This window comes from Aythya marila (assembly GCF_965140915.1).
Source record: "Aythya marila genome assembly, chromosome: 29".
Taxonomy (NCBI): Eukaryota; Metazoa; Chordata; class Aves; order Anseriformes; family Anatidae; genus Aythya; species Aythya marila.
This window is the reverse complement of record NC_139070.1, coordinates 371,765-386,319: the sequence shown is the minus strand read 5'-3', so window position 1 is coordinate 386,319 and position 14,555 is coordinate 371,765. Positions and strand designations below refer to the sequence as shown.

Sequence of the window (14,555 nt, the reverse complement as noted above, 5' to 3'; positions counted from 1 at the left end):
GGGGGGGTAACGGGGTGCGCGGCCGTGCACGGGGTGCTTCCAGACGGGCGAGCGCGTTGCCATGTGCGGGGTGTCTCCATGTGGAGGTGTGTGTTGCCATGGGTTTGCCGAACGATGGCGTTTCCATGGCTGCAGGCGCGTTGTTGGTCGCGGTCCCTTCCAGAGGTGCGCACCCCCCCCCAGCATCGCCCCCCCCCCCAATCCTCCCAGCACCGTGCCCCAGCCCTGGGACAGCGCAGGGATGGAGCCACCGCTGCTGTACGGGGGGACCCGGGTGCCTCGATCCCCCCTGCAGCCCCCGGCCCCCTCCTGTGCCCCCCAGCTCTCCGCCCACCTCCCCCCCATTCTTCCCCCCCCCCCCCCCAGGCCAGCCGGGGCCCTTTCTCACGTGTTGTATTTTCTTCACTTCACTTCTCCAGATGAATAATTAATGGATGCTTTTTTGGTCCTCCCGGTTGTTCCACCAGCACCCTCCCCCTTCCCGGCAGGACTCCACTGGGGGCTTGGCCCCCCAGAGCTGATGGTGTGGGTGGGGGCCACCGGGCTGCGGCACAGCCCTGCTGAGGGCACCACTGGTGGGAACAGGGACCAGGGAAGGACGCAGCACGTGCTAACTGGAAGCGAAACCTGGCAGAAAGTGGGACCAAGTGACCTGCCCTACCCCAGGCACCGCTGCCCTCACCCCCCTCCACGGTCTGGGGCAGCATCCACTCATCTGGAGGGTGCTGGGGAGCCCAAAAAAGGGGCCCCAAGGGGGATGAGGCTCTGCTCCCACTGGGAGGTCCTCATCATCTGGCAGCAGAGCCCCCCAGGTTACACCACGTCCCCCTGCCAGCCCCAGGAGCAGCCGTGCTCGGGCACAGGGGGCATGGGGAATGGGCGCTTGGCCCCGCAGTGCCGCGGCCACGCTCACTGCCTCCACGAGGCACTGGGCCCGGCAGCACGGACGCCAGCGGCAGCACCCAGGGCTGGCTCAGCAAGCTCGGCGGTGGTTTCGATAGCCTCCCGGTTTCGCTTGCAAGCTCCTCGAGCCGCCGAATCCCCAGGTCATGTGCAACGCAGAAGCAAGGGCTTGGGTCAGTGCCGGCAGCGGGCACGCGCACACGCTCGGCCACGCGCCCATGTGCAAGCTCGCAGCGAGCCGGCTGTGTGCGTGCCAGTGCCTGCACTGGTGTGAGTGTGCTCGTGTGTGCACACGTGTGCCGGGGCGTGGAGCGCCTGGCACATGGGACCTCTGGGCGGTGCCGCACCAGCAGTTGCTAAGGGAACTTGCTGAGGACGGGCAGCTCGGAGCTGGCACCCAGCTCGATCCCTTCCCGCACGGCCCCCGGGGGGGACTGGTGCCCAGGGAGCACCTGTGTCCCCCCCCCCAGCTGCGACGGGTGCCCTGGGCACCTCTGCCCTCCACGGACATTTGGGGGAATCGAGCCACGAGCGTGGGGAGGGCGAGGGGATAGGGCCAGCGGGTGGGTGCTCAGCCAGACGGGCTCCTCGGGGCAGGACGGGGCAGAGCCTGGCGCTGTGACCGTCCTCCCCCGGCATCCGGGGTGCCCTGGCTGGGTGCCCTCCTGCTCTCTCCGGTTGCCCAATGGCCCCCGGGCGGCCAAATCTGCCAAACCCCGGCCCCCCCGTGGTGCCAGCAGCACGCCGACACACAGCTCTCCCAGCCACGTGAACTTCTAGGGGCTGGGGTGCTCAGCCCCGGCACCCCCCCCAATTGAGGGGCTGGGATTCAGACCCGGTGCCCCCACCCGTGTGGGTCCCGGTGAGCCCCCCCCCGGCAGGACACGCTCCCGGTGAGCCCCCGGTCCCGGTGGGAACCGAGCCCAGCGCTTCCACCTGCGGGGGTCCCGGTGGGACCCGAGCCCCTTTCTCCCCCCCTTCCACCTCCGCGACCCCCATCCCCGCCGCCCGGTGCCGGTGCAGGCGGGCCCCGGGGAGGCGGCGGGCGCGCGCGCGCGCGGGGGCGCGGCGGCGGCGGCGGGCGCGCGCGGGGCGGAGCTGGGCGCCGGGGGCGCGGGGCGCGGGCGGCTCCGGCTCGGTTCTTCCATTCATTGGGATCGCGGCGGGCTCCGCGGCGGCGGCAGGATGGCTGCTCGGCTGCTGCCCCTGCTCCCGCTGCTGCTCTTGCTGGGCCGGGGGCCCCCGGGGGCCCTGGGCAACCGGCACGCCGTGCACTGGAACAGCTCCAACCTGCAGTGAGTGCGGGGCGGGGGCGGGAGTCCGCCGGTACCGGTACGGCGGGGGCAGTCCGCCGGTACCGGCGTGGTGGTGGGGGGGCGATGTGGGGGGCGGTGGTGGCGGCGGGGGGGTCCCCGGCGCCGGTTTGGGCGGGGGGCGCCGCCGGGAAGGACGCGGCGGGGGCGCGCTGAGGATCGCGCTGAAGGATGCGCGCCCCGGGGGCGGCGGAGGAGGGGTGGGGGGGGTCTGCACCGGGCCGGGGGCGCGTGCATCGGGACCGAGCCGTTCCCCCTCCCACCCCACCCCCGGTACCGGTGCCGGTGCACGCGCGACGCCCCCGTGCGGGCGGGGCTGCCGGGGCACGGCCCCCACCGGCCGCTCCGCTGCCCCTCCCGGGCCGCCGCACCTCGCCCTTCCCGCGGGGGCGGGGGCCGCTCCGTCCCGGTGCACCGATTTTTGTGTGTTTTTTTTTTTTTGGGGGGGGAGGGCAGGTACCCGGGCCGCCCTGACCCGGAGCTGAGCCCCCGGTGCCACGGTGCGAGGCGGCGGGGTTGGGGGGGGCGCGGGCACCGCCAGGGTCGGAGCCCTCCGGCTGCGGACGGGGCTCGCCGCCGCACCGGGGCTCGGCGGCACCCGGTGAACCGGGGCGCAGGGCGGCGGTGCGGGCGGGGGTCGCTCGGTGACACCGGGGCCGAGCCCTCCCCGACGGCGCGGGAGCTGCCGGCGGTGGGGGTCTCGCGGACCCCTCCCGGGGCGCCGTACCGGGCACCGGGGTCCCGCAGCGCCGCCGTTCCCGTGGCCGCGCCGCCAGACGCCCCCCCCCCCCGCCTGTCTGGGCGCGGGAGCGACACCGGCGGTGCGGCGCGGGGGGGGGCTGAGAGGAGAGGGCGGCGGGACCCCGCTGCCCCCCGCACCGGCGGGTGGCGACGCAGCCCCGACACGGTGACATCCCGGCCAAGGTGGATGCGTGTGGCGGGCAGCCCCCCCACATTCCCCCCCCGTCCTACCGGGGCTGCCGGCTCCCCCGGCGGGGGCTGCGGGGGCGAGTGGATGGGATTTGGAAGCGAAGCTGTGGAAATTGCCGTCGCGCCCACGGCTGCTGTCAGCGGAGCTGCAGGGAGCCCGGGGCGATCGATGGCCACGAGCGGAGCCAGACCCACGGCGTGGCCCCCACGCCTCGTTGGGGGGGGGTCTGTGCACTGCCCTCGTCGGCGAGGGGGGGCCGGGTGGGCACGTGGCACCGCTGCATGGGGTGGGCACGGCTGTGCGGGGGGGGCACCGTGTGGGCTATGGGCACAGATTGATCGGGCTCCTCCCTGGCGTGGCAAAAGGGGTTTTGGGGACCCCAGGGGTTTTTGGGGACCCCCTCCATGGGAAGCGGGGGCCTCAGCCTGTTGGGATGGCCCCTCTCCCTCACCCATTCTATGGTGCGAGTGCTCAGAGTTGTGGCTGGGGGCTGCGCCCAGCCAGCGGGACCCCCGCCACCCGTCCGTGCTGGGGCTCCCCCAGGCTCCCCATGACCCCGCACCCCTTTGTGCGGGGAGGGAGCGTTTGCTGGGCAGCTCCTTCCCCTCTCATTGATGCTGTGTCTCCAGGCGGAAGCCCAGGCCCCATAAATCGTGCGTGTGTAAGACGTGCCGTGCCGAGGCGCAGCACAATGGCAGGGCGCTCGGCTCGTCCCACTGCTCTTGGGCACCTTCCCACACCCCGCTCCTCCGGCCAGACCCCGCTGACACCCCCATCCCCGCTCCGTGACATTGCCAGGACCCCTGCGGATGGGCGATTCCTGCGCCCACCCTCGTCCTGCTGCTCCCGAGGGGCTGCCTCTCCCCACCCCATCACCCGCAGCCGGCGCTGTGACCCTGCGCTGCCCTCGCCTCCTCCTGGGGGACGGGGTGGGGGGGTGCCGGGGGTGCCCCCGCCGTGCCGTGCCACGGGCGTCGCAGCCAGCTGCCTGTGCCCACCGCGCACGCGTCTCTGGCGCGGCTGCGAGCGTCCAGCTCAGGGCACGGGCGGCGCGGTGGGGGCGGCTGCGGCAGAGACGTGTCCCAGGGACTCCGGAGCGAGGATATTTATTGTTAGGCAGTGCGGCAGCTCGGCCGCAATTATAGCCGCACGGCAAAGTGTCTGGATTAGATAAATTATGGGGGGAATTAGGCTCCCTGGGCCGCAGCCTGCAAATCCCAGCAACCCCAGTGCAATCAGAGCAATAAACAAGCCCTGCACAGCACCCGCGGGGCTCTCCGGGGAGCAGGGCGTGCGCTGCCAGGCTCGGCTGCAGATCTGTCCTCCAGAGGTGCCAGCTGCGGCAGGAACCCCACAAATGTATCGCAGCTCTGCACTGCTCCGGCCACCGTGGCCGCTCCCCTCGCTGGGAGGATGTCGCTTGTTGCTTGCTGGCGCGCTGCTCTGCTGCTCCACGTCCCCTTGCCACCATGGGAGACAACAGGTTGTGCATGGAGGACAAGGGAGGCAGAGAGGGCAGGGCACCCCTTTATGCAGCGGTTTTGGGGTGCCTGGTTGTGAAGCCTGGGGTGGGGGCGAAGGCAGGAATTGAGGCTCGAAGGCAGCGGAGGCTTCTGGCCGTGCTCTGCGTGCCGTTTGTCTGGGTGTGCTTTCTGTCTGTCACGCTGTTTCTGCTGGTGGCAGCGCGAGGGGTGCGGGACGATCCTTGGTCCCTGCCCTCCGTTCCCAAGTCCTGCCAGGAACGGGCGCGGTGGCACGGGGCAAAGGTGCGGGGTGGCCGTGTCCCACCCAGCGCTGCCATTCGGGGCCACGGCTGCCTCCCAGTGGCACCCTGCGGCCAGGGGCTGGGAGCTCTGCAGGGTGACCCCCAGGGTGCCACCTCCCTGCTGGGTGCCCCATGTGCGAGGGATGGGGACAGCGACACGGGGTTTGTCCCCACACATGGGCACGGACATGGCCAGCTGCCCCCAGCGAGCCCCCAAAACCATCTCTGGGGTCTGCCCCGCTGGCTGTTCCTGCAGATCCGCGTCCCCTAAACCCACGTGCCCTAGGAGGTGGCAGCAGACACATTGCCCCATGCCGGGGGGACACCGCAGGGCCCAAGGGCTCGGCTCGGTGTGCTCAGCACCACGGCTGGAGCTGTGAGGAAGGGGTACGGGAGGTGCCGGTGGCCGGCCAAGGCAGGGGGGTCAGAGCCCACCTGCGTGCAGGGAGCGCCCAGCATCGTGCAGCCCCCCCCAGCCGCCACCGCCACCGCTGCACTCACCACTTCAAGGCGGCTTTTATCTGCCTGACTTTGTATTTCAGGCGGCGAGAGCTGGAGCAGGCTCTTGAGAGAGCCCTCGTGAGGAGCAGCCTCTCCTGGGAGCATCTCACGCAGGAGAGCGGCCGCAGCCCCGCCGTGGGGCAGGGGGGGCGGCACACCCGGGCCCCCCGAGGGTGCTGGGTGCCGGTGCTGCGGCTCCATCCCTCGTCACCTGTGGTGTTTTGGGGTCCCCCCGTCCCCCGCGGGCATCCAGGAGGGGGGATGCTGCAGGTGTGGGGCAGTTACGCCATGCAGGGTGTGGATGGGGGGGGTCACTTCCCACCCCCAGCGTGGGTTTGGAGATGGGGAAAGTGGAGATTGCACCTCTCCGGCTGGTGATGGCCAAGTCCCGGCTGCCAGCACCCATACCATGGCATCCCCATGTGGGCTGGGGGCAGCGGGGGGGGTCAGCCACCCCCACCCGCAGCCGTTCCCCCCACCCATGGAGATCTCCCTGGGGTGCAAAGCCCCGGCTGCCCGTGCAGTGCGGGGTGCTGGCTGTGTAGTAGGAGGCGCTGCCCGGGGGCAAAGGGTGTTGTGCCCCGTGAGTCACCGTGCGGGGCGGCTCCGAGCCCAGGGGATCGCAGGGGCCGTGGCCGGTGCCCCGCGGGGTTCCCATGCCGAGGGAGGGCCCCGTGGGGGCAGGAGCTGTGGCATCGGGGCGCAGGGGCTGAACCGAGGGTGCAACAGGGCTGGGGCCACCCGCTCCTGCCCAGGCTGGTAATTGAGTCACCGGTTGCAGATTGATGGTTTAATTAAAACCCAATTAAAAACCTCATTGATCTTGTTAGCAAAGCAGGAAGGTACGGGCTTTAGCAGGGATTAAAGGGATCGTGCAGCCATCGATACGGACGGGGGGGGCGTGCAGGGGCACCTGTAAGGCAATGCTGGGGACACCGTCCAGGGGCTGCGGCTGTGCCTGCCACCCTGGCATGGATGCGGCCCCATCCGCCCGCTCCCCAATCCCTTCTCCTACTGCCACATCCCCGGGAGATTTATGGCAGCGCTGGGGAGCAGCCCACGGCCCCCCAGGAGCTCCGATCCTCCCCCACGCACGCCCCCGGGGTGCGAGCCGGGGAGGTGGCCCCAGGGACAGGGACGCCGTGTGCTAGCGATGCCTTTTGTGCCTGCACCTTGCGGCTGCGCCAGGCGTGAGCCAGGCGTGCCGGGGAGGGGGGGAGCACGGGGGGGCCGCCGTGGCACCGTGCCACCCGTGCGCGTGGGCTGTGTCGCAGGCGCTGTCTGCCGAGCGAGCGCGCGTGTGCGCGGCCGTCTGGGTGCCGTGACTTTGCAGCGCTGCCTGCGTGGGGAGGGGGATGTCCGAGTCTGTCCCTCTGTCCGTCCGTCTGTCCATTGGGTGGGGGGACCGGCCGCAGCGATCGATGCGCCTTCACCTCTCGCTGTCGCGCGGAGTGACTGGAAGGGGAAAGCATAAATCAATGGCACTTTTTTTGTTCGCCGGCTGATCGATGGGCCCCGGATGTGCCGAAAGGGCAAAGCTCCCAGAGCCAAACAAAGGGCTGGGGGAGGGGATCCGCCGTGGCCCCCCGCACTGTCACCCGCACTGGGGGACGCCCCACATCGCCCCAGTCCCCGGCACTGCCCTCAGCACTGTGGGCCGCCAAGCCCGGATCTGTCCCCAAACGCTCCGGGCCTTTCCTGGGACGGGTCCCGTGGCACGGGGGTCGCCGTGGGGGTCTGGTCCCCCCTCGTGCTGCTCCTGCCAGGGGTGGCCCAGGCGTGCTGCAGTGCACCAGGCGCTCCGTAGCAGCGCGTTAGCGAGCGTGCAGCGCTCAGCCCAGATTTATCGCAGCAGATGGGAGCGGAGCAGCCGCCCAGCTCGCCAGTGGCTGCGGCGTGCCAGGTAGCCGGGGTCCTGCCGGTGCAGGGCCCACGGGCGCCGAGCCCAGCCTGTGCTCGGGATGGTTCTGCCAGGGGAAATCCATCTGCCCAGCTCCGACAGGATGCTGGAAGGTACCACTGCTTTGCGAAAGCCCTGCTCTAAAAATGCAGTCGTGCAGAAGTGATGCTGCCCGTTCTGCTCCTGCGCTTAACCCTTCGGGCCCTGCCGGAGCCCAACGTGTCCCGCCAGCCACAGCAGGGCTGTCTGCACCCAGAAGAGCTGCGGGATCTGTCCCGGACGGGGTCGCCTCTCCCTGGGGCTTCCCGATAACCATGTGGGCCGCCAGGAACCTGGCACCCTGCGCGCTCTCTAGGGTGGGTTTTGGTGGGGAAAGGAGGCTTGGGACGTCATGTTGGGGTCTGTCCCATTCTTCTGCCTGAAAGCAGGGGCTGTGGGTGCTCTGGTGGTGGCACCAGGACTGCTGGGATTCAGGGGCATTGAGCCATGCCCCGCCGTGTCGCTCCTCACCCTGCAGATGGGTCATGGGGGGCTCACACGGTGCAGGAGCCGAGGATGCAGCATCGCAGCCAGATCTGCTGCAGCCCCGGGAAGGGGTGAGGACACCCTGGGGCTGCTCTTCCCCTGGCACCAGGGAGCTGGCAGCTCTCTGGGTGGGGTGAAGCAGCTCGTGTCCCTCCAGAGCCCCTTGCCATGCCCCAGGCCATCACGGCACCCCAGCTCTGCTGCTCTCGGGGTGTTCCCCAGCCCCTTCTGGCTGGGGACGGTGCCCTAATGCCTGTGAGCTCCTCGTGCACAGTGGCCATGGGGCTTGTTGCTGGCCATGGGGCTCGCTGCCATGGGGCACGGAGCCCCTGCAGCACCTCCTGGGCTCCCCTGCACCCCTCTGCTGCAGTGCTGGCATGCCCCAGCCCCATCCCTGCCTGGGGAGCAGGGCCCTTGGTGCCCCAGGGGGAGCGCTTGTTAATTAGCGAGGCTGTTTATCAGGAGCCGTGTTTCCTAATGGGCCCCGGGGGGGGTCCCAGGTGGGGGCTCCCTCAGCGCTGGGTGCACCGGGGAAAAGGAGGGCTTCCAGCCCCGCTGCTCCCCGGCACAACATTTCCCTCGGCACAGCGGGACGCGGCGCCTGTTTTCACTCCCGTGCAGCCCCAGGGGGGGGCACGGCTGCCCCAGCTCCTTGCTCCTGTGGTGCTGAGCACCAGCTACCGCCCCCCCCTCGTGGTGTGGGGCAGCTGGCTCGGGGTGTGCTGGCGTCCCAGCCCTGAGTCCCGTATGGAGTTAATTGCAATTTTCTCCCCGGGGCCATTTCTTTAATAACAAGCTCTCTCCCCCCCCCCTCCAACACCTCCCTTTCACACCACATCAAAGGTGGAACATGAAAGGTCGCCGGCACCGCGCGGAGCAAGGGTGGCTGCCTCAGCACCTTGATGTCGGAGGAGTTGCCCGGCGGCCGGCGGCTTGCTGGGCTCCTGCCTCGCCGGGCTGTGGGGCTGGGACGGGGAAATAGCGGCTGCGCGGTGAGGGAGGTGCCATGGGGGGGCTGCTCCCTGCCCCGAGGGGTCTGGCTCGGAGCCCCCCCGGCACTGGCAGCAGCGCCAGGAGGGCGCCAACGCTGCCGGGGTCCCCGGTGGGTGCTCGGCCCCATCCAGTTCTCTCCACGGTGCCGATTCGGGGCGCTGCGTGCCGGGTGCCCCGGGCCCTGGCCGGATGCCCGGGCTCCCCAAACGGTGCCGGGGGCAGTTTCCAGGGTGGGGCGTCTGCACGCGCAGCCTTGCCCGCTGCCTGCCGAGCCCTGCCGGGCGGCCATGGGAAGCTGCGCTGCGGGCACGGGTGCCAAGGGGTCCCCGAGCTCTTCGCCAGGGCCTCGTGCGCCAGGATTCACTGGGAAAGGAGGGAAAGGGGCCGTGGGGTGGCGGTTCCAGGGGAGCGGGGCGAAGGGGAGGCTGCTCGTCGCTCCAAAAGCAGCGGGGTGGTGGCACCCGGGGGTGCAGGGGGGGTCCCTTTGCTGCAGCGTGGCCACCGGGTGTCTGCCGAGCTGGGTGATGGAGCCGGGTCTGGTCGTTGTCGCGGGGCTGCTGCGGCATCTCGGTGCGGAGCCAGCGCCTCGCAGCGCTGGTTGGTAATTAATTGGCAGGAGCAGGGGGTCAGCGCGAGGCGGCTTGGCTGTGAGGATTACCGCGGCCGGGATTTCAATCGGGCACGGATTAGGAGCCAGCGGAGCCTCTCCTGAGTGGATCTGAGGGGATTGCCGCTCCTAATCAATGTAAATGAGGCTCCCCCAGGGCCACCCTTTACGGCATTAACAAAATAACGGGATTAGCCAGAGCGGGGTGAGAAATCCTCTCTCTGAGCCGCGGCGCGTGGCGGGGCTGGGGCTGCGGGGCCGGGTGCGCAGTGGGCAGCCGCTGCAGCTGCCAGAGCACGGGGAGCACCGGGGCCATCACAGACGGGGGTCCTGAGCCCCTCCTGGGTATCCACGGCCGTGCTCTGCCCCAGGGCTGTGCAGGCTCTGTGTCCTCCAGGGTCCCTGCATGCCTTTGGGACCCTGGTGTCCCGCAGCCCCGCGCACTGCTCTGTCTGTCTGTCTGTCTGTCCTCGTGCTCTGAGGCTGCCTGCAGCCCCCAGCACCCCCGTCTCACACTCCCGTGCTCACACAGCGGTGTCACCCGTGCACGTGGCTTGGCATCCGTAGCATCCTTCCCTGCGTGGCGGCATCGCTCCTGCCTCAGGGTGCCCAGGGGGACGGAGAACGCCCGGGAGCCCCCACCCCAAATCAAGCCCTGGGTCTGCGGGACACCAGGCTGGGGGGAGTGGGATTGTGGGGAGAGGGGTTTGCCCAGCCTGGTGTGGGGACACAGGGTCCCCCCATTCCATATCACAGAGGTGGCCCAGCCCCGCTCTGCCCCCAAACCCCAATGGCACAGCCCTACAGGAGCAGACCTGGCTGCAGCCCCCATGGGCTGGGGGATGTGGGGCAGCCCCAATGTGCCACGAGCTCTGGACCAACATCCCCGTCCGTGCCATCTTACTGCGTTGCTCAGCCCCACCGCTGCCTTCCTGGTGTCCCGTGGGTCTGGGGGGCTCGCAGTTACCCACGGCAGCTGCCCTCGGGTGTTGTGCCCGGTGCTGCAGCGGTGCCTCTGGGGACAGGGTCTGGGGCCTGGAGAGGGCTGGATCCTGCCCCAGGCTCGTCCCCACACAGGGGGTCCATGGGGCTGAGGCTGGGCAAGGCGGGTGCGTGGGGTGGCTCGGATGGGGGGGTCAGGAGGTTGGTGGGGGGGACAGAGCATCCTGGTTGGCATAAACAGGTCAAGCACGGGTGTCTCTAACCCCGTCCCCATCCCTTCCCTTGCAGCCTGCGGCGGGAGGGCTACACGGTGCAGGTGAACGTCAACGACTACCTGGACATCTACTGCCCGCACTACAACGCCTCGGTGCCCGAGCACAGGCTGGAGCAGTACGTGCTGTACATGGTGAACGCGGAGGGCTACCGCACCTGCAACACCAGCCAGGGCTTCAAGCGCTGGGAGTGCAACCGGCCCCACGCGCCCCACAGCCCCATCAAGTTCTCGGAGAAGTTCCAGCGCTACAGCGCCTTCTCGCTGGGCTACGAGTTCCGCGCGGGGCAGGAGTACTACTACATCTGTACGTGGGGCAGCAGGGTGGGACGGGACCCCCCCCAAAAACCCCTCAGCTGGGTCCCCTGAATCCCACCCCAGCTCGTCCCCAGGTTCCAGGGGGGCCTTTCCACACACCCCCAAGCTGGGACCCCCCCCTGCACACCCCTGGCCAGGCAGCTGTGCCCGCCCCTGCTCCGAGGAGGTCCCCTGACCTCAGGGATGGGTCGGAGGGTTTGTGGTGCTGTGGAGGGCTGGGGGCTGGGGAGAGCTTGGGGGTGGAGTTGTGGGGGGTGCCGGTGCGAGGTGGGGATGCCGGAGCAAATCTGGGGTGCTGATGGATGCGGTGTGGGGGTGCAGGGTGGGGGTGCAGCGTGTTTTGGGGTGCAGGGTGGGGATGCAGTGTGTTTTGGGGTGCAGGATGGGGGTGCTGCAACCCCCCCTCCACCCAGAGCCAGTGGGCAGCAGCTCGCTGAGCCGTGGGGTGCCCGGCACTGGGGTCCCCTCCCCAGGAGCCACCCCAACCCGCTCTCGCTTTGCAGCCACACCGACGCACAACCACCGCCGGGCCTGCCTGAAGATGAAGGTGTTCGTGTGCTGTGCCTCCAGTGAGTAACCCTCGTGGCACCCCAGGGTGGGGGCTGCAGGGATCCACTGGGTCTTAGGGGGCTCCCAGGTCCCCCCGTCCCAGCCGGTGGGGCTGCGGGAACGGGGTTGGCCAGGGTGCATCACCCCATCCCCTCTCTCCCTCTTGCAGCGTCGCACTCCGGGGAGAAGCTGGCGCCCACCCTGCCGCAGTTCACCCTGCGGCCCGAGGTGAAGATCGAGGACCTGGGTGAGTCCGGGGCACCCGCACCCCGCAGCCGCCTGGCAGGGGGGGGTCAGGGCCAGCAGCCCCCGCCGCTCCGCTCACCGCCTGTCTCTTCCCACAGAAAACTTCAACCCGGAGATCCCCAAGCTGGAGAAGAGCATCAGCGGCACCAGCCCCAAGCGGGAACACTTGCCCCTGGCTGTGGCTGCCGCCCTCTTCCTAATGACGCTGCTGGCCTCCTAGCTCCGAGCGCGGCGGGGGCCCGGCCAGAGCGGCACCGCGGAGCGGGGACCCCTCGTCCCCCCGACCTGCTGCTGTTTGCCAGCGTGGAGCTGCCCCGGGAGCTGCGCCCGGCCCCTCTGCACCGTCAGCGCCTCCAGCCCAGGGACCCTTCCCGTGCGGGGCAGGGGACGGCGGCACGCGCCTGGCCCCGCTGGGACCTGCATGGGACTCGCCCCCACCCACGTCTCCAGCCCCTGCTGGGGGCACTCGGCTGGGTGCTGCCGCCCGCGCCTCCCACCGATGCCGTCCCGCAGCGTGGAGCCCCCAGCCCTGCCCGGGGGCTGCTGCGGCCCCCCCAGGCGTCCCGTGGCTGGGAGCAGCGCTGGGCCCCGTGAGGGCAGGGCGCCGGGCAGCCTGTACATACCTATATAGAGATCTATACATACTGTACAGAGAGCGACTATATAGATATATCTATAATGTACCATAGGCAGCGGCGCTGGCCCCGGGCTGGCTTGTACATAGTCAAACGTGTTGGATTTTCCTCGTCTTCCGTGAAGACCTGACCTATGCAAACGCACAGACACTTTTTGGGGAAAAAAAAAAAAAACAAAACAAACAAAAAAAAACAATCTCGACCTTTTTTTCAAAGTGCTTTGGCTGGTGATTTTCATATTCTGCTCTTAGTCTATAAAAAAAAAGGAAAAAAAAATCAAATAAAAGGATTAAAAAAAAAAAAAAAGAACGACCCCCATGTCCTGGCCGTGCGCAGCGCGCCCCAGTGCCCAGCCCTGCCGGTGCCCCCGGGCTGTGACCACGCAGCGGGGTTCAGCGAGCGCCGAGTGCTGGCCCTCCTCGTGCAAACGGACCTTCCGCGTGCCCCCCGCCTCGGGCACAAAAGCGCCACTCATGGGGCTGGCAGCAAGGCCCCCCCCTCCTGCCCCCCGGCTCTTGGCTGCCCCGGGGCTCCGCGCTCCCTCCTGGGGGCTCTGCTGCCCCCCGACCCCCAGGCACCGACGCGGAGGCAGGAGGGAAGGATCCAGCTGGGACCTGGCGCTGCAGGAGCCTGGAGCGCGCAGGTAAGGGCAGTGCGGGGCCATCGGGTTTGGGTGACGGGTTGTGTCCCCCAGCCCTGGGGGGGAGCGGGACCAGGATATCCCCAGCCCATCCCTTCTCTGCGGGCTGGATGTGGCAACAGGGGGGAGAGGAGGGGGTGTGCAGGCACCCCCATGTGCGTGGTGGCCCCATGGGAATCCCGGTGGTCCCCTGCTGGTGCCTCTGGCTGTGTCAGGCACACTGGGGCTCCTGCTGGCGCTGGGGGGGTCTCACATGCCTGTCTGCATGGGGGTGCCCCCAGCACTCAGGAAGGACCATCGGTGCCCCCCTAAGGGATGTGTAGGGAGGGGGCTGCACCCTGGGACCCCGTGGGAGGGGGGCACACCAAGGGGCAGTGCAGGGTCTGTTGGGGAGTGAAGTGCACCCAGCCCCACGCCTGGCACCCCACAGACCCCAAAGGGTGAAGGGGAGCAGGCACCTAGAGCAGCCCCAGGCCTGACCCCGCACCCTGCTGCACCCTGGGGGGGGCCAGTCAGCTCCAAGCGGGGGGCAGCCTGCTCTGCCCACCAGGCAGGGCGGAACAGGGCTGCACCCCCTTTTCCTGCTGGGGACGAGCATGCTGTGGACATAACCTCAGGTCTGGGGGGTTCCCCCGGCCACCCCGTCGGTGTGACGTGGCCGCTCCCCCCCCCCAGCCGGCGCTGCTGGGCGGTGGCTGCGCTTCCCGGCCGGCCTGGGCTTGTCTGGGTGCGGGACGAGGCGGCGAACCCGTCCAACGGGTCCTCGCAGCGCTCCCGGCAGGCGCCGCGCTCCCCAGCTCCCCGAGGCCCCGTCGCGCTCGCGCAGACCCGGCCCAGCTGTGGGGCCAGGGCCCCATCCCCCTGGACCCTCGCCTTGGGGGCTCAGAGCGGGGCTGCCATGGCCAAGCTGGGCCGCGTGGCCAGGTCGGGGGCCGTGGCATGCCAGGTTGCCCAGTGCCGTCCCCATGCTGGGTGCTGGATTTTGGGGACTGGCTGCAGCCCCTGTGCTGGTGCTGGCTCCCCGCAGCACACAGCAGGGCGGGCGGGGGAGCCCAGCGCAGCCCCGTTTGCCATCGTGTCGCAGCTGGGGGAGCCAGGGACTGAGTCAGCCACCCTGGCACGGCGAGCTATGCTTGCAAAATCCCTCCTGCCGCTTGCCTCGGCCTTGGCACCATTCCCCAGGCAGTGCGTGGCACCGCTGCCACTTCGCCGGGCACTGGCCACGCAGCCCTGCTCCGCTCCGTGTCCCCAGGCGCCGCACAGGTGCTCGTGTGGGGACCCCCAAGCCCCAGGCAGGGGGGAGCCCTCAATGCAACCCCATCTCTGGGGCTCGGGTGCTCCCCATGCGCAGGGTGGGCTTCCCCAGGACCCAGCAGCAGGTCCTGGCTCAGGCGCAGGACGGGTGCCTGGACCAGCCGCATCGCGTGAGGCTTTGCACCGCCCCGCAGCGCTCCTCCAAGGTCGGGGCTGGCTGCACCGTGCTCCGGCCAAACGTGTAAGGGCCTGGCGTGGCCTG

General features: G+C 69.7%; 1 protein-coding gene across 1 annotated transcript; it reads left to right on the top strand.

Annotated features, from left to right (window-relative positions):
- The first annotated feature begins 2,034 nt into the window (after positions 1-2,034).
- On the top strand, positions 2,035-12,608 carry LOC309888342 (ephrin-A3-like). Its single transcript, XM_082780596.1, has 5 exons — positions 2,035-2,198; positions 10,669-10,958; positions 11,473-11,538; positions 11,688-11,765; positions 11,863-12,608. Exons 1-5 carry the CDS (start codon positions 2,089-2,091, stop codon positions 11,982-11,984), a joined length of 666 nt encoding a protein of 221 aa, XP_082636722.1. The 5' UTR covers positions 2,035-2,088; the 3' UTR covers positions 11,985-12,608.
- The last annotated feature ends 1,947 nt before the right edge of the window (positions 12,609-14,555 follow it).